Below are 19296 nucleotides of genomic sequence, written 5' to 3'. Positions count from 1 at the left end.
TTTTCGTCCATGGTGACGCCGCCTTCCGAAGCTGTTGGTCGAGTTGTCGCCGCCTCTCCCGAAAGACTTGGAACCAAGTTACTGAAGCTGACCATCACTCTTTTCTCTGGGGACTTGAGCCGCTGGAGCGAGTTCTGGGAAAAATTTGAGCAAATTGTACATTCCAACATTGCTCTCACTACCACCGAGAAGTTTCAGTATTTATTTTGTTCCTGAATGGAAACGCAGCCTCAGCCATCGCGGGCCTCCCTACAACCGAAGTATGTTACGAGGTCGGATTTGCAATGCTCAAGAAACGCTTCGGCGACAATAGACGTTTGAAGCAGGAGTATTTCTGCAGGCTTCGCATGTTGCCACTCATTCATTCACCGGCTGACACGACGGGACTCCATAAACTCCACGAGCAAGCGCATACCAACATCAGAGTGCTAGAGCTTATCGGTGTGCGTCAAACATCGTTTTCCTCGATGCTCTGCGATATTCTTCTCTAGACCCTACCGCGTGCCATGGTCCTGCAGTACCATCGATCATGTGCAACTGGCGCAGAAACTTATGGCTTAGACGCCGCTCTGATTATATCCGATCTGGATCGCTTGCTGATGTTTCTGGCAATTTAAACAGAGAGCTTGGAGAATTCTGACTATCACGATCTTAGAAAGACTAGGTAATGGCATCACCAACGCGGTCACAATACCCGGCCAGCCAGTACGCGAGAGCGACAAGACCTTCATCGGTTGTCCTTCATGGGAACTTTCCAAAGATCGCTGAGGCCTGTGTGTTTTCTAAGTCGAATGACCATTTCACAGAGTCATGTAACGTCAACCGTCGTATTCCGGAGAAGAAAGAACTTCGTTCTAACAACACGTGCTGCTTCCGCTGTACTGGAAAGGGTCACAGTGGAAGAGACTGCCGTCCTAGGATTACCTGCTCCACCTGCAAGGGTTAGCATGCTTGGAGTATGTGAAACGCAGGCGTGAACCGGAAAATTGGTCAAGGTGAGGCCCACATGAGCACCGACACGGCAGTCTGCAGGTATTTCGGAAAAAGCAGGCCTAATCAGCTATTCATATCGAACTCATGCATGCTTTTATAAACATTCCTTATTTAGGCGGGGGGCGGAAATGCATGCCGCTGTTAGAGGAATGTTCGATGGTGGCGTTGTCGAGGCATTTGCAGTTGAAGCCTGTGGAATTTATCACCATTGTTCTTAATACATTTTAAAGCATCTCCAAGAGCAATGGTGATAAATTCTACAGGCTTCTACTGCAAATACATTTTAAAGCGTCTCCGAAGAAGAAGACGACTGTTGTTCTGTATCAGAACGCTGCCTTCACGTCTGTGCAATTTTTTGGTAATTTGTGCTATAATCAGAGAGGCGCCGCTCCCTTTTTGCCACGGCGATGGAAGTGGGGGCTGCTGTGCCTCTATTGGAACCCGGTGGGTCGGCAGCAGCCGCCCAGAGGAAGCGCCTGCACTGCCAGAGTGACTTGAGCAGCCAGGGCACTGTTGTGTACTCGGTGCCAAGTGAAGACTCCTCGTCCTCGGCCGACGGCGGTTTCATACCGGTTGTTGGCAAGAAGGCCAAGCGCAGACTGCGTAGACAAGCCGAATCGTCCTCATCGAGCACGTCAACGGTGTCCTCATCAAGAACGGCAACGATCATCACGGCGCGATGTTCCTCAGCGCATACAGCCTTGTTTGTGCCGTTGAACTCAACGAACAACTTGAACCTACTGAACAGGCAAGCCATCTCTATTTATCTGGAAAGCCTCTTACCGGTAGGCATAAAAGATGTCAGAATCAACCCGTTCAAAAACGTCATTGCCATTGATGTGGTGGAGTGAAGTTAACTAGAGAATTTAACCGCAATCACAAAACTCGGCAACATCAGTGTACGCCCCCTTCGTCTCCAGGACAGTGGCACTACGGCTGGCGTAAACTACAACGTCGATATCGCCATCTGTGATGCTGATTTACCCACGTTGATCAAGCCGGCAACCGACGGTATTTCCATCATTCAAGTTCAGCGGTTAGGCAGATCTCCATGCATCAAGCTGACCTTCAAGGGTGACTGCATACCATCGTACGTGAAGGTTGGGCACTTTCGTCATCCAGTTCGACCTTTTGTGCCTAAGCCACTTCAATGCAGGAAGTGCATGAGGATCGGCCACGTGAGCGGCGTCTGCATCAACTCCATCGTGTGCCCGCGATGCTCCGAGTCACACAGCGGTGATGTTTGCCGCGCGACTACCTAGCCCAGTTCTCTTCAACCTTGCTCTTATCAGCCTGGTCGACGTATTGCCACAATCTGCTCAGATCTCGGTATATGACATCATCTGTATTTGGGCATCAGATGTGACCCGTCCTCAAGTTCGTGCAAGACTTCAAAAAGCGGCATCGATATTGACATCTTATCTTCGCTTGCAGGGCCTGAACATTTCGGCCAAAAAGTGTTCACTTGTGGCGTTCACACGCAAAATAATGTCACGTTACACCATTCGCATCAATGGCGAAGCCATTCCCTATGAGAGAAGCCACAGATTCCTTGGTGTTGTCATCGACAGGAACCTCTCGTAGAGTCCACATATCTACGACATGAGAAAGAGACTAATTTCGATTGTCGACATCCTCTCCTTCCTCGGGGGAAAGTCCTGGGGCATATCAGTGCGCTCGATGCTACAACTGTACCGTTCCCTATTTCTGGGCTACATGCGGTACAGTCTTCCGATATTCAGTTACATTAGAAAAACAAATATCAAGACTCTTCAAAGTGTGCAAGCGCAAGCTCTCCGTATCTGTCTTGGACTGCCTAAATGTGCATCAACAGCAGCAACTGTTGCCGGGAACATCCTGTTACTACATACATTGCTGTTGACACCATGAGAACACATATTCGGCACCTTACACGGGTTCTCGGTCATCACCTCGCAACACTCCCAATAATTAGGCCGAGTACTGCGTTCGCCATAGTCATTGAAGCCCATCGCGCATATCTTCCATCGCAGTTCACCCCTGCGTCAAGACCGAGCTCACTCTTATGGAGTCGTCATGAACCTCGGGTTCACCTCTATATTCCTGGCATTACAAAGAAAGCTGGTGTATCACTGCCCGCTCTCAAACAACTGACATTGAATCACCTGCATTCTTACCACAGTCACCGCATACATATTTACACAGATGGATCAGTTCACTCGACCAGTTCTGCGGGGTCGTTGGTGATACCGGCCAGATTCATCTTCATTAAAGTGAAGACGACCCATCCAACATCTTCAACTGGTGCGGTAGAGTTCATCAGTCAAGAACCTCCACATGACTGGACGGTTTTCACCGACTCTAAAGCAGTCCAAGTCCTGCAAGCTGCACTACGCCGCGGGTCGCAGGAGCAACTTGTTGCTGAGATCCGTCTACTGTACCACGGCACCGTTTCCAAAGGTCATGACATCATTTTTCAATGGCTGCCAGGACACTGTGGTATTAACGGTAATCACCAGGCCGATGCGGCTGCGCGTTCTGCTCAAAACGACGGACTGCTGCTGTAGTGGAGGTTCTGAGATCGGTGACTGCCAACGTTATAGTAAGATAGAGTGGCTCCTCATGATGATCGCGTGGATATTTCAACTTATCAACCGCTGCCGACGCAGAATTACAGAAACTGGTCCGTTGACAGCAGAAGAGCTCCTATATGCCGAGCGACACTGATATGTGTTCAAAAGAAAGCCGTCCATGCAGAGATCAGCAGCTTGACCAAGGGAGTTCTGTTCGACAATTCTCGTATACGGGATCTCAACCCCTTTTTGGACAGCGTAGGTGTCCTTCGAGTTGGTGGGCGTCTGTCACGTCTAACCTCAATAGAAGAGCACAAGCACCCTGCCACCGTTCCGTCACCTAATCACTTTTCGGAGCTCCTCTCGATTAGACCACATTGCCAGGCGCTGCACGGGGCCCTCTGCGATACTTTGACACACCTACGAGAGCGCTACTGGATTTGCCGAGCGAGAATGTCAGTGAGGCGAGTGACCCGGAGCTGCTTTTTTGTGCCAGCTTTTAACGAACAGACCAGGCAGCGCTTCCGCTGCGCCTATCCCGAGTCACCGTCTTGCTTCAACGGCATCGGCATTGACTTCGTGGGACCGCTGTATGTGTTCTCGCCAAGAGGAGGAACCAAGTGCTACATTGTGCTGTTCACATGTGCGCGTTCGTGACCCATCCTCAACATTAGTTATGCAGTTATTTAATTTTTGACAACAAGGTAAAGGCACGGCAGAGTGGTTAACAGATGTCCCTCCACCTTTTTCCGCAAAGGCAGCCAGAGATTAAATTCACTTTTGTGCTCACGTCAGAAACTTCTTTCACGAGTCGCGTTAAGATAGCGAGTTCTCCTCTCGTCAATGTTCGCGATTTAGAGAGGGAGTGGCTATAACACGGTTCAGTCATATTTCTAAGGTGACGCACCGCATAAACGCCACTGTACTCGCTGCGGCCGCTCGAGTTCTCAACTTCAATCGTGCCCCAGTAGTTTTATACTAAATAAAAGGTAATAAGGGCTATGTCGTTCAGTACACATTTGACAATTGAGACCATAATTGGAAGGCAAGGGGAGAAAATTTCACCTGAATGAGGCTCCCAGGCCTCTCACAGGAACCATGTCGACGGTTGTTCTATATGCACACCCCAAAAAGATCCGAGCCTGGTGGTCCGGGGTGGTCTTGTCCTTCATTAGGTCCTTGAGTTTCTGGAAGCAATAATAAGTTTTGCCGCAAGCTGGCTTTCTACTGCCGCGGATGCTTGATTAGGAGTTACGCTTCCTGCCAAAGCGTGCTACCTTTGTGCTTCTGCGTGGTCGTGACGCAGAGTAGCTAGTGTGTCGCGATTCTGCACGGCATGCTCCAAGACTATCAATAAAGAGGAAATGGAGCAGTTACGCACGCGTGACAGTTTCTCGTCGACCACCGCCAATGGTTCGCACCGCTCAGTCGGCTCGCTTCGCCGACACAAGTTCGCCGAGTAAGTTGCTTTTCGACCGTGTGCAGCCCCGGTGGGTTCTGCGCAGATCTTCTTTCATCGCAAACTGAATATGCAGGGCTGCAGTTGTTTGGCGATTCTAAGCTTACAATGGCCAGGCGTTGAAAACATCGGATATAAGTTATGAATTTACAGAATTTATTCGCTAGTGATTCATTATTTTTGGAATTATAAAAAGCCGGAGGTTTATTTAAAGTAAGATTATTACAGCACAATTAAATATAGCTACCTTTATAGTTTCCTAGCGTATAAAAACGAAAGCGCATGAAGATGGGCTGACTGGCTGGTTTTTCATGACTACAGAATTAGTGCAGGAAGCCGAATTATGCGGTCTCTCCTCAATTGTACATCGCTTATTTCGAGCTAATTCTGCAGTCCAAAGAAGCCACAACTGCAGGCGAATGCATAGGGGCATGGAGAGACCTGAAGCTATAAATTATATGCTCCAAGGTCCGAAACAAGCCGACATCGTTAGCTTCAAAACAAAAATATGAAAGAAAAACACAAGTGGGTATTTTTTCACATTCATTTAGAAAATTACATAACATGGTCAATGTGTTTGAAAAACCCTCCTGTTCTGAAAAATTAGAACACTAGGACTGAGAAATTTGCATCAAAGGTAATGTGAAATCAATTTAAAGAGTGAGCCGTGATACGGAGCACACCCCGAGCTGTTTCATGAATGAACCCTGTCCTAGGTGATCGATTCAAGAGGCTAGGAGTGAAAGATGAGATAACGAGTAAAGGTGGAGGGTGAGTGGGAGTAGAAAGGGAGGCTGTGGTCGACAGAGAGACTGAAAGAAGAGAGGTAAAAACGCACAAAGCAGATACCAAGGTTCCGGTAATATGCAGAATGAACCCGTTAAATACGTCGTATATATCTCAGCTCTTCTTGACCGTGGTTTGCGGTAGGCAAATTTCCTAACGCAGTACACTAACAAAAGTGAATGTCCCCTTTAAGTGGCGACCACAAGGACCTGTCGAACTATCGACCAATATGTATAGTTCCAGTATTTCAAAAAGACATAGAAAAGTTATTTAATGACATGGTGACTACTTTTTGCGAAAAACAAAAACATACTGATGAATTCTCACTTTGAATTTCGTAAATGTCGCTCAGCAGAGTCGGCAATTTTAACTCCTCCCAAAAAACTAACCTTGAACGCTATCAAAAACAATATTTTACAGCAGATATTTTTGTTGGCTTTTGTAAAGCATTCAGTAGTATTAATTGTGAAACATTAATAAAAAAATTGAACTCAATGGCTTTGTGGGAATATTTAAATATTTACTTAAAATGTATCTGCAATATCGCCGCCAGAGGGTTACCATTAACACACATGCTTCTATATCATGGACGTTAATTCTGGGATTCCACAAGGAAGTATGCTTCGGTCCTTAGTTTTTAATCTTTATATATTAATGACATCGCCAGAATTGACGATAATGTTATGCCCTTTATTTATGCTGAGGATACTAGCCTGTTTTTTACACATTCCAGTACTAGTGACCTGGTGCCATTCTGCAGTCAGGTCCTAAGTAAATTACATAAAAAGAGCACATTCAACGCACTTACCATTAATAGCACTAAAAAAGGCCGTGTTATATCGAGCAAAAATAAGAACGCGAAACTTATTGGTGAGCTCGTCACTGACACTTCGGGAATTGAACTTGTTCTCTGCTCAAAAACACTTGGAGTAATTTTTGATCAACATCCAGCAATGAATAATCACGTCGAATGCATTTACGAAAACGTTGCTAGAGGTGTTGGTATACTAACAGGATAACGCTTCTTCTTCTTGCCATAACCCATTAAGGTGCTAAAGTATAATTCTCTATTTGCATCGCATATTAAGTATTTCCATCGTGTTTTGTGTTTGAGGTACTGCCATCAGCACTAAGATCACTAGGCTGTTGCTATTGCAAAATAAAGCTTTTGGGCAGCTGCGAACACAGATTCACATATAGCAGCCTTCACATAATCCCCACGAAAGACATTCACAACGATTTACTATTCAGCGATATCTAGGGAGTAAAAGACACGATAATTTGATTCAATATAGCTGAACGCACAAGAAGTACTAACGTTTACTAGTCAAGGCATAATGGAACATGGAATTTTCCGAAAACGCGATTTAACTATGGCGCCCTTCCACTAAGCAACAGACTACCGCCGTTACTGAACTCACTATACGATGTTAATCTGACTTGTTAGTTCTCAGCACTTATATATTTATATAGAAAAACTTCAGCGCTGTTTACACAGTACTCTAGTAATCTTTTGTGTCAATTTCGGCCAACTGTGTTATGTGTTTCGTCTTCCTATTTCACATTATTCTGTTCATTTGAATTGTGATCTATGCTTAATGGCGTTTTCGTTATAAAGTGTGTCGTTGGTTGCGACGCGAAATCGTTTTGGTAATAGACCTGTGCAAATTTAGTAGCCTGTAGTTAGAGGGAACATGGGCCGTGTCACCCCCCCCCCCCCTGCCTTTCCTCTCTGCCTTCGGGTTTTATCCCATGGTTTACTCATGATGTCGAAAAATCTGTCTATGCGTCATCTTCTGTAGATTTGGCGCAAGGTACGAAATTTGCAAACACGCTTAATGCCAACACTAGCGAATTTCGTTGATGAATCAGCGAGCGGTAGCGGAACTCAATTCATGTGATCACGTAGCAGCTTGCGCTGGGAACTCGAGGCCTGGACGGCAGCAACAGGACAGAGAGCTGGCCGGATGAGAACTTCAGTTTCTTCACTAAAGCAACCAGTGTGTCGCAGGAATTCCGTGTCGAGCAGCCCCCGGGTGGCAAATGTTGCAGACGCGGCATTACCCTTCCTCTCAAAAACAGCATCGAGAAAGAAAAACCATAACAACAATAAAAACCATAAATAATAGATATAAGTGACACGCGAAAGGTAAGACTTCATCTGGGCAACATGGACAGTCTCAGGTCTCTGCTGACCGCCTGTACTGAAAAATCCACCCGGAAAAGCTTCATAAGTGCCGTCGCTTAGTTGAACTATAGGCAGCAAAGTTCTGCTTTAGTTGTTTTTCTGAAAGACTTCGGTGTCGAATAGGTGTCTATAGCCGCACTTTGTTGTCCGATGTGGTAACCGGTCTGTAGATGTGGCTGGGTGTCACGGCACTGTTTGCGCTGGATACGCAGCCTTGCAAGTTGTCAAGCTTCTTGAGCATGGAGAGTAAATTCCTCGTCGGCGCCAGCGTCGGACTCGTGACAACCATGGCCGGAGGCATGTTCTCACACACTATCGACAATTACAAGCCATAGGACAGACAGAAGCCGCGTGGTTTCTTGTTGCTACTTGTACGCGTAATATACCGCAGGATATCGTCCTAAGACCGATGCTCAACGTCAACGAACGTAGACTGCATGTCGACAAGAGTTTTATTAGGCTCATTGGTCAAACCATTCGTCTGGGGATGGTAGGCGGTTGTTCTTTCGTTAGTAGTGGCAATCAGTCGCATGGGCGATTCCAGTTTTTCAGTGAATCGGGTGCCTATGTCCGTGATTAATACCAGTGCGCTATGCTTCAGGGCGACGCATTCCACGATAAATTTCGCAGCCTCAGCTGATGTGCCGCGCTAGAGCCCCTTTATTCCACAATAGCGCGTAAGAAAATCAGTGGTTACGATCCAGAAAGGAAAACAGTAGCGTCGAAAAACACGCACACACAGTAGAAGAACGACGTAGGACGAGCGCTAAAGGAGCGCTCGTCCTACGTCGTTCGTCTACTATGTCTGTGTGTTTTTCGGCGCTACTGTTTTCTTTTCGGGACCGAAAAGAACCATCTAGCCCAAATAGAAGTTCTTTTAAATGGTGACGATTATCCCCTTGTTACCTGCTGATGAAATTGGAAAACTGTTGAGACGGGGATTTGCGATCAATGGTGGAAGATACTTTACTTCTACTCTTTGCTTTTGGAGATAGAAGACGAAGAAGAGAGCTGCCGGCCTTTGCCCGCTCGTCTCTGCCACTCTTTGTGAAGGATTTCTCATTGGTGCTGAACATTTCGGTTCAGATAAGCTGCACTGCTACATCCTGGTATGATTCCTGCGGTGGGTGCGGCTCCGCCGGTGCCGCACCCTGGCTCCACACCTGTTTGTTCACCTGGCATTCCGTCAGGCCTAACTCAGCGGGCCATACCTGCTGTGCAAGCCCTACATGCTGCCTCAAGCCTGGTGTCTTGCAACCACTCTTCTGCTCCAGCTGCATTAGGACTAGGATTTCCAGATCCTCATGGACAACGAACTCCTGACGCTTACAACTCAAGCCATGATCTCCCACTACCTTCAGGTCAGGACGATTTTTCTGATTCGTCTGGTTCTTCTACTATCATCTACATAGACACTACTGCGAAGTCCGGAGAAGGGTCTGAGATATTTATTCAAGTGCCTTCAAAGCGCCGTCGCGGTTCAAAGCGGTCACTTATGAGTACAGATACTCCGCATGTACCTCAATCTCCTAAGCACAACCTTACGGTTGTCATCAAGCCACTAGATTCCGAGTACCGCATTAATTGCATTAATCCACTATCACTGAGACAAGGTTTAGAATCTGTGGCTCCAGACGGCGTTCTTCAAGTTCGTCCCAACGAGCGCCTAAACCTTCAGGCAGTTGACGCCCGTACCGCGCACGCAACTGAACGCCTCTTCCAAATAACAAACATAGCTGGAGTTGCAGTTCAAGCCTACGAGCCTCGGCCCTGTAACTGCGGCGTGGGTGTCATTAAGGGTGTCCTCCTGGATCTCGCTCAATCAGACATCTACTCAACGCTGCTGCTGAGAGCTCCGATTAAATCCGTCCGCCGACTTGGAAACTCACAAAATATTCGCATCGTATTTGCGACAGAATCCGCTCCGCAATACGTGATTCTCGGATATACAAGGTACCGTTAGCACGAGTACATACAAACACCACGGCAGTGCACCAGATGTCAACGCTTCGGCCATGTGGCTAGCGCTTGCCGACTTGCCTTGCGCTGTTCTCATTGCGGTGGCAGCCATCCAACGTTTTGTCCTAACTGCGGTAAGCAGCATGAGGCGACGTTTTTCCGCTGCACTGCCTACTAAAAGGAGAAAATTATCTACAGGTACAAGAACTCAAATAACACAGAATATAAGTCAGCAAGAACTGCTCTACTTGAGCAAAACCAAATCCGGGGAAGTCGCCGCAGGAAAAATTCATCGCCGGGGAAGAAAGCTCCTCAATCGCCGGACAAAGACAAAACCAGTCACCTGAGCGTTGAGGGCGTCGTTGAATTTCCTCCTCTTCCACCGCGCCAAAATGTTGATCCACCTCCTGTAGCGAGTACAAAAGTGAACACCCCACGGCAGCCGCAGTATTTAACCTGGAACCACCCACGTGAAGGATCTATTCGCCAAAACTCCGACAGTACCAGTTCCCTACTGTGCTCGCTTGTTGCGGCTGTCCGCGCTTTCCTTACACCACACTCCTCGCCGGTGGAGAAGGCCATCCTAACAATCCTTGAATTCATTGCACCTCTTCTTGCACAATGGCGGTAGCACTCAATAGACCAGCTACTCTCCCTAGCGTGCAAATCATCCGTAACAAGGCCACCATCTTACAATGGAATGCCTGCAGCCTTCGTCCACGACTGTCTGATTTCCGACAATTTGTTTCGAAGCACCGTTTTCCGATCATTGCCATCTCAGAATCCCGTCTGCGTACTACTATCCGTCTTTCAGGATATACCGTTCCGAACTCGATGACAGGTGCTGACATCAGCAAAGTTCTTTTAACTGTTCGGAAAGACGTCACCTCCATTCCACAACCCATATCTGCCGACGGACGGAATGAATATGTTGCGGCCACCGTCAAGATCATGAACCTGTCCTTCACAGTAATCGTCGGGTACATACCCCCCCCCCCCCCCCGTGTCAACTTTGACGTCGACCGCGTTCAGGCTACCGTACGCAGTACCCCTGCGCCGCACATCATTACGGGTGATTTCAACGCACATCACCCTGCTTGGGGAGGCATCAGATCAACAGCCAGAGGACGACAGTTATTTGAATTTGCACAGTGCAACAATTACACTTTCCTCAACAACGGCCGGGCAACCTTTTATCAAGGTACAAGATCCAGTGCCCTTGACATTTCGATGATTTCTAATCATCTGTTGTCTTCAACAACCTGGAGTGTTGACATAGAATCTCATGGCAGCGATCATCTTCCTACGTATATAGAGGTTGGTGGTGCTTCATAAAGTTCACAACGGCGTGTAGGACGCTACACGAATTAGCAACTTTTCGCTGACACAGTTGAAAAAGTGGACCTCTCAAACCTCAATTATTAAAGATTCATCGATACTGTAGCACGTGCTAAAACGTCCAACACTAAGGTTACAACACTATCAAAAGTGCACTCAACTGCTGATGCTGAATATGAGCGACTTCGAGCAATTCGCCGCACAGCAGAGAGACGAGCACGCAGAATGAATTATAGAGAAGATATCAGGGTTGCTAGGCGCGCACAGAAACATGTTCAACGTCATTTGGACAAGCTGGCAAGACGGGAATGGTGATCATTTTGTGCGAAGCTTGATCCCAGAAAGCCTCTTTCTAAGATATGGAGCATTGTACGCGGCCTCAGTAGTCAGCCCGCCCCACTAAATCTTTTTGACTGCGTAGCTGTAAATGCGAATATTTCTCGTCTAGATGCAGCGGAGGCTTTCTGTTCTAAGATCACTGCTCGATTAAGGGCCATATCTGTGCCATTGCCGCTCCAAAGCTTTACCCCTTCACCTAATACTGCCCTCCTTGATGATCCGTTCAACATGGAAGAACTTCTGGCGGCTTTGGCAGCTACCAATAAAAAATCGTACCTTGACCGGGCGGTGTAGGCTACACTGCCCTTTATCATCTGAGAAGTAAGGCCAAGGTTCAGCTTCTCGCAGTTTATAACACCTCCTGGGAGACCGACCGCCTTGAAACGTGTTGGAAGCGTGCGCGTGTGACACCTATCCTCAAGACTGGAAAACCATCAATTGACTTAAACGCTTACCGCCCCATTGCGCTTCTAAGCTGCGTCGGAAAACTGATGGAGAAAATGGTACACTGCCGCCTTAGCTGGGGCCTGACAAACAGAGATATTTACCCTTCGGCCATGTCCGGTTTCCAAAAAGGACGCAGCAGCATTGACAACGTTATTTCCCTCACAAATTGTGTTAAACGCAGCAAAACAGAGCAGTCTATGGTGATTGCTGTGTTTCCTGACGTGAAGGCAGCATTTGACAACGTCACACATGAAGCCATTACTTCAGCCTTACAGTCAATTGGCATTAATGGATGGATGTATAACTGGCTGTGCGATTATCTGCACGAAAGATCGATTTTCGTGTCAACAAGTGAAGTTGACACAGCTTTGCATCAAATATCTCGCGGAGTCCCTCAGGGGGGATTTTAAGTCCCACCCTTTTCAATATCTCACTTGTTGGCTAGGAAAAATGCTTGCCTCCTACAGTTGAAATCTCCCTTTACGCCGATGACATCTGTATATGGTGTTCCGGATGCAACAGGCGCATTGTCCATCCCCGATTACAGAGGGCAATAGGTTGCATAGAATCATTTTTAAGTAAGCGCGGTCTCGTTATGTCGCCAATAAAAGCTTAGTAATTGCATTTTCGAGACTCGATCTTTCACCCTACGTGCTGAAAGATTCTGGTACCCCAATACCATACGTTACAAGCCATAAATTTTTAGGGGTGACATTTGACAGGTCACTGTCATGGTCCCCACATGTACAACAGCTTAAAATGAAGCTCTGCTCTTACGCCTGTGTCTTTCGTATGCTCTCCACCTCCAGAAAAGGCTGCTCTACACCTTCATTACTACTGCTGTATGGTGCCCTGTGTGAAGGCCTCCTACGCTACAGCCTCCCAGCTCTTCAAGGTATCCCACAAAAAAAATATCAAACTCCTTGAAGCTATGCAAGCTAAGGCCTCGCGAATCTTCCTCGGTCTTCCCAAGACCACCTCTACAGTGGGTACTCTAGCAGAGAGCAGACATCTATCTGCATCAGTACTGCTAATCCAGGAGTTGCTTCTTGCCCAGATGCGGTTCGTGGCTCGTGTGCCTCACCATCCACTCGCTGCGCACTGCATAGAGGAAGTTTCTGACATTCTCCCACTACACTACCAGCGCCCTGTCACGACCTCCTCTCCACCTTGGAGGTACACAGCATGGCAAATCAAAACAGTTCCTGGCATCAAAAGAAAAACAACCACCCCAGGTCTTGCCCTTAAATATTTTGCCCTTGAACACATTTATGAATGCTACAGTGCGTACCGTCACATCTACACTGATGGCTCTGTCACATCCATCTCATCAGCGATTGCCATCTGGGTTCTGTCAACGCGCACCACAAGTTCGGCGTTACTCAGTCATCGCACCTCGACTACTGCTACCGAACTGGCTGCTCTGCGAGCAGCATTCACTTAAATTTTTCAACAACCCCCAACAGCGTGGGTTATTTTCAGTGACTCTCGCGCTGCTTTACAATCCATAAAGTCATCAGGAAGCCTTCAAGAGCTGATCATCGATGACTTAAACAGATTCCACTCCGAGGCCTGTGAGCTTGGACATCGTGTTGTGTTGCAGTGGTTACCCGCTCACTGTGGACTTGCAGGCAACGATCACGCTGACGGTGCAGCGAGGTCGGCGCATGGCGACACCACCTTGCTCCTACCTATACCGTTTTCTCGCAATGATGGCGCGAGACTTCTATCTACAAAATCCTGGCACACGCAACGCTCTTTGTGGTGCGATCCGGAACATCAATACAAACCCCTTCTTCGTATTGACCCCACTTGTGACTTCCGCATGCCACGCAATATAACTAGACGTGATCGAAATTGCCTCCACCGAATTCGCCTGGACGTTGCCTTCACTAAATTCTATTTACATAAAATTGGTGCAATAAGTAGCCCTCTGTGTCCCACATGTGGTGTGCCTGAGGATCTGTCACATGTGATCTCCCGCTGCAAACGCTTCAATAATCATCGCAAGACACTTTTAAGTGCTTTAGGACTCCTACAGGACGGCCCCGTGCTCATCGAGCATGTCCTTGGACCCTAGAGGAACGCGGCTTCGAGTGTGCGCGGGACAAAATCGTTTTTAGTGTTTTTAAGGGACACGAGTTTGGTGGACATTCTTTGACAATTTTGTGTGTGCGTGTGTGTTTGTGATTGCGCGAGTGTGTTTGATTTCACCATTCACCCTTTCTTTTTCTCTTTTCCTTTTCTTTTCATCATCCTCTTCTCTACCCTTCTCTTCTTTCACCTTCATCTGGAGTAGCATGCCAGGCCGACAACCAGGCAGACATCTCCTATTCCATTAACGTTCTTTTCCTTCCTTCTTTGCTTTTGTACATTGGTGTGGCGGCTCCCCTCGTGCCGATCAAGTGTCCGGCGAGCAGCTACGCACGGTGGCGATCATATCTCGCATCACAAGCGTGATCGTATGGGCGGTGGGTCATCGTTCTGCGTTGCCAGAGAGAGCGCAGCAAACAGCAAAAGATAACGCATCCGGATCGTCGTCTTGGGATCTGCGGCCATTAGTGGCATGTAATGAACTTCTCCTCTTCACATACCAAGATTGATGTGGCTCGCCTCGTCACGATGAAGCGTCTGGCTGCTGCTCGCCCCCGGAAGTTCATCGCGGTCGCCATCCAATCTCGCATCACAAGATTCACCGTCTTGGCTGTGATTGAATGTTCTGCGTTGCCAGAGGGAGTGCTGACATCACAATATACGATGCTTCGACACTAGAAACAACCCACTTAACATCACGTTTGGAATAATTAGCTGCTGGGCTAGCTGGTTGTCTGACATAATAAAAGAATTCTAACGGCGAGACGTAAACACAAGAAAACAGCCCACGTTGTCTTCTGTCATATTTCTTGCGAGTTGTACGTCTCGGTACTAGAATACTTTTATTATGACATCTCCGTCTTGAGATTTGTCCCCACTTGTGGCAGGTACTCAACTCTGCTCTTCCGTTTTCTAGATAGATGTGTTCGCCTTGCGCCGATCAAGGGTCGGGCGGCTGCGCGCCTCAGGAAGTTCCACACGGTCGCCAACCCATCTGGCATCCCCAGTATGTTTGTTTGAGAGGTGATCAACGTTCTTTGTTTCCAGAGAGAGCGCCGCCAACAGCAGAAGATACGACTCATGGGCCCTAAAAATACACCAGCTTGACATCCATCTTTGGAAGACACTCCGATCCTACTAATACAGCGACTTCACATCGCTGTCTAAGGATCTGCGGCCAATGCTGGAAGAGAGTTGACTTCTGCTCTTCACTTTTCTGGATTGCTGTGTGTGTTGTGTTGAGTTTAATGGGACATAAGCATGTAAGGCCATCATTCGCCAATGTTAAGGTGTAGGACACATTGTTTTCTGCTGAATTTTACAAACTGTGAAAAACCGTTAGTTGCGTAGAGGGTCTAAAACACTAGTTCTTGCTTGTTAGTAATGAGAAAAAATACGAACTTTAAAAATGGGTATTAGTCAATGCTTTAAAGAGGGTCAGGTAACCTTAGCGACCATCCTTGCCTGGGCAAGGATTTCGATGCTCCGAAGCCATCAAATAAAAAGACATCAGCCTTTTTCTCAGGACGAGAAGGTGGTAGAGGTGTATCACGATATGTAGCAAGGCACAGGGTCGGAATTCAGAGTCTTTCAAGGAGACATGCTTCCCTTAAAAAGCTCAGAAACACGTGGGATATCAATAAGTGTATACTGACCTAAAATGAAGGCTGGGTGAAGAGGAATGTGTTCTTTGTAGCATGAAGTAAAAAACTTTTTCCTCGGTGATTTTAGTTCTGTTAGTAAGATTGTAATTTCATCTCCGCATTTTTCACAAATGGATCTGCCTTCTTTTGTTAGTAGGAAGTTGTGGGTAAGGTGTGTATGTCCAATACGAAGACGGCATACAATTACATCTATAAAACGTTCCTGGTGAGTATTGGTTTTCAATTCACCCCGTACTGGCTTTACCAAATGTGGTGACTAAAGGTTTTAAATTGACCTAGTGCGGGCTTTACCAAATGTTTTTTGTTATTCACTTCATTGTCCCAGGTTTCTTGCCATTTAGCGTTGCGATTGCTGTGTATTAATTTCATGCAGTCTCTATGGGGCATGTTGCCTCTTGATTTCATGACTGCAAGCTTGTGCAGCACATTTGTCGGCTCTTTCGTTACCAAATAATCCAGCATGGCTTGGCACCGAGCAGAATTTTATTACATGTCTCTGTGTTCAGACCTTTTCTATATTGTTTAATATGTTTTCTACCAAGGGTTCGACTGCATTCGTGCAGTGTAATGTCGTGGGCACGCTATGGGAATTCGTGTAGATTATGCTGTTTTGAATGCTATTTGTTATTCTGCCCACAGCTACAGAGACTGCCTAACACTCGGCAGTAAAGATGGATGCACAGTTAGGAAGCCTTATTATTTTTCCCAGTTGCCTTGCACAACCGCGCTTCCGACAATTTTGCTGTTTTTGAGTCATCAGTGTAAAATTCTGTGTAGCTCGCACATTTTTCTTGTAGTGCCCGGTATTCTTGCATTATGTTATCGTGTGGTGTTTGTTTTTTCAGAAGTGTCTTAATGTGAACTCACACACAGTGGGAAGGCTGTATGTACCATGGAAGCAGTGGGTCGTATTTTGAGGCGACATCAGGAAGGCTTTTCAGTATTTCCAATGTTTTGGCAACTATCCTCGAAACGGAGAAGCAGAGGTATGATTGATTGCGGTTTATTGTTGAACAGTGTTCTGGAGGTGCACTTTGTAACAACTTGATAACAAATATGTTTCGGCTATTTTCAGTACATATGGGCTTGTGAGCATTTTTCTTATCTCTGCTAGGGGTGGCTCATTTGTTTCTACATAAATGCTATTTATGGGAGATGTTCTGTATGCTCCGGTTGAAAGACGAAGACCTAAGTTGTGAGCTGGGTCCAGTCGTTCCAAGTATAACGGCCTGGCTGAACCTTAAACCACGGATCCATAATCTAAACAGGAGCGCACTAGAGAGCGGCAAATCTGCAAAAGCCAAGTTCTATCGGAGCCCCTGCGTTTTTGTTAAAGTACCTTGGCTATATTGAGCGTTCAAGATGCTTTCTTCTTTAGGTTGTTTAAGTGAGGTATGAATGTGAGTTTTTTGTCAAATGCTATGCTCAAGAACTTTTTTTGCTCTTTTAGTGGTAGCACAGCTTCATTCAGGTATAGAGTGAGGTCGCTCTGTAAGATTCGTTGGAGCGGCAACAGCACAGTCACTCATTTTTGCGTAGAAAATTTGAATCTATTTCTATCTGCCCAATTAGCCAATTTATTTTGTCATCTATATCTGTCTCTCACATGGTCATACGATGAAGGACCTAAATGCAATTTGGAAGTCATCCACATACAATGAATACATAATCGTCTTGGGGATTATTTTTGCAACGGAGGTCATTTTTAGTATGAAAAGTGTAGTACTCAGAATGCACCTCTAAGGTACTCCATTCTCCTGAGTGTAAATCATTGATAGGGTTGCACCTAGACGTATTTGGAATGTATGGACTGCTAGAAAGTTGCTCAAAGAGTTCAGCATCCTGCCTCGGATGCCTAGGTCTGCTAGGTAGCGGAGTGTGCCGAACGTACAAGTGGTGCCATACGCTTTTCTATGTAAAAGAAGACAGCAAGACAATGCTGCTTGTTTATGAACGCTTCCCGCACTGTGCTTTTCAGCCGAACAACACAATTTACGGTGGAGCATGTTTTTTTTTTAACCACACTTATGCTATGTCGAGCAGCTGACAAGATTCAAGAACAAAGGTCCCCAGTCGGATGTTCACCACAATTTCAAAAGAATTTTATAGGCAGCTGGTAAGTGTAATTGGCTTATAACTACCAGGGCTTGAAGATGGTCTTTCAGTCTTCAAGAAAGGTGCCATGATGGCTTTATTCCATACTTCAGGTATCTTCCTTGAAAGCCAGATTTTATTTTAGGAATGACTCAACGGTGGCCTCGGAGAGATGTGCAAGCGTAGCGTTGTGCATATTATCTGGGCCTGCTACAGTCTGTTTGCCTGCAGTTAGTAATCTATAATTTCCTTATTGTAATGTGCCGGTTTAATCTTCATTCATGCCTGCTCCTGTGGGCAGTTCTTGTTTTTCTGCTATAGTTATGTATTTTTGAAATATCTCTGTGTAGTTGGAAGAACTGGAAACAGCAGTGAAGTGGTCACCTAATATATTTGCCTGTTCGTCTAATGATGTTTGTGCGCCAGGAGCAGACAGAAGAAAAAAAGTGTAAGGGGAATAGTTGCCACTGAATTTCCGACCTTAATTTCTTGGATGGTAGGTAACTGCTTACTGTAGCGACATATTTCTTCTAAGGCATTTTTTGCTTCATTAATGCAAATACGTCGCGATTTGGACCTTACCCTTTTAAATAGTAACAGGTTCTCCACTTTCGGGTACCTTCGATATATTCCTCATGCTTTGTTTTGAGCTTTTTTTGCTAGTCTGCACTCCTGTGTCCTCTAAACTTTGATTTTTTATTATTTGTCCTGGTGTTTGCGGAACCCCTATCTTTGCGAAAACAATTATGCAGGTGGTAAATTTTCATTTATTTCCTCTTTGCTCAGCCTGTCATTGAATCCTTTTTATAATGTGGCACTTATGGTAAACAATGACTAGTCAAATAGTTGGGGTTTTGAGCGCTGAGGTCGTGTTGGAATGATTTGGATTGAGGATGATAATTTTAAAACTAGGGGTAAGTGGTCACTTCCTCGAGGATCCTATGCAAAATCATTAAAACTGACGGTGATACGAAGATGAAATCAAGACAGCTCATTTTTTTTTGAGCTGGGACAGCAATATGTGGTTTTTCCTGTATTAATTACGCCTATGTTATTTGTGTAACAGGGCTTAGGTCCGCGCTCAGGCGGCGGCGAAACCATGACAGAGAAACCGTCTCTGGTCTGTCCAGGTCATCAGGCTTTCGCTCTGAGCGATGGCTGTGCGGCTAGGCTAATGCCCTTCGTCGCAATGACCCCGGGGAGAAAGGAGCCATCCTATCGTCTCATGGTGCCGAAAGCAAAGGTGATTCTTAGTACGGCTAGATTCGCTGGACATGCGCAGTCTCGCGGTCACGTCGGCGGAGATCGAAAGATGATGTGAGGGGCTCGGTATTGTAGTTGACTGAGTATGTTCGCTTTAGAACGCGGTAGGGGTCATGGTAT

General features: G+C 46.5%; 1 protein-coding gene across 2 annotated transcripts in view; it reads right to left on the bottom strand.

Annotated features, from left to right (window-relative positions):
* LOC144106728 (uncharacterized) overlaps positions 1-19296 on the bottom strand; it is a 467224-nt gene that overhangs the window by 21288 nt on the left and 426640 nt on the right. For both annotated transcript variants that reach the window (XM_077639574.1, XM_077639575.1), the window contains one exon: positions 4611-4732. In XM_077639574.1, the coding sequence (XP_077495700.1) occupies positions 4611-4732 (122 nt within the window). The remainder of the gene's footprint in view (positions 1-4610; positions 4733-19296) is intronic.

The sequence above is a fragment of the Amblyomma americanum genome, chromosome 10 (assembly GCF_052857255.1).
Source record: "Amblyomma americanum isolate KBUSLIRL-KWMA chromosome 10, ASM5285725v1, whole genome shotgun sequence".
Taxonomy (NCBI): domain Eukaryota; kingdom Metazoa; phylum Arthropoda; class Arachnida; order Ixodida; family Ixodidae; genus Amblyomma; species Amblyomma americanum.
This window is presented reverse-complemented; position numbering and strand designations above follow the sequence as displayed.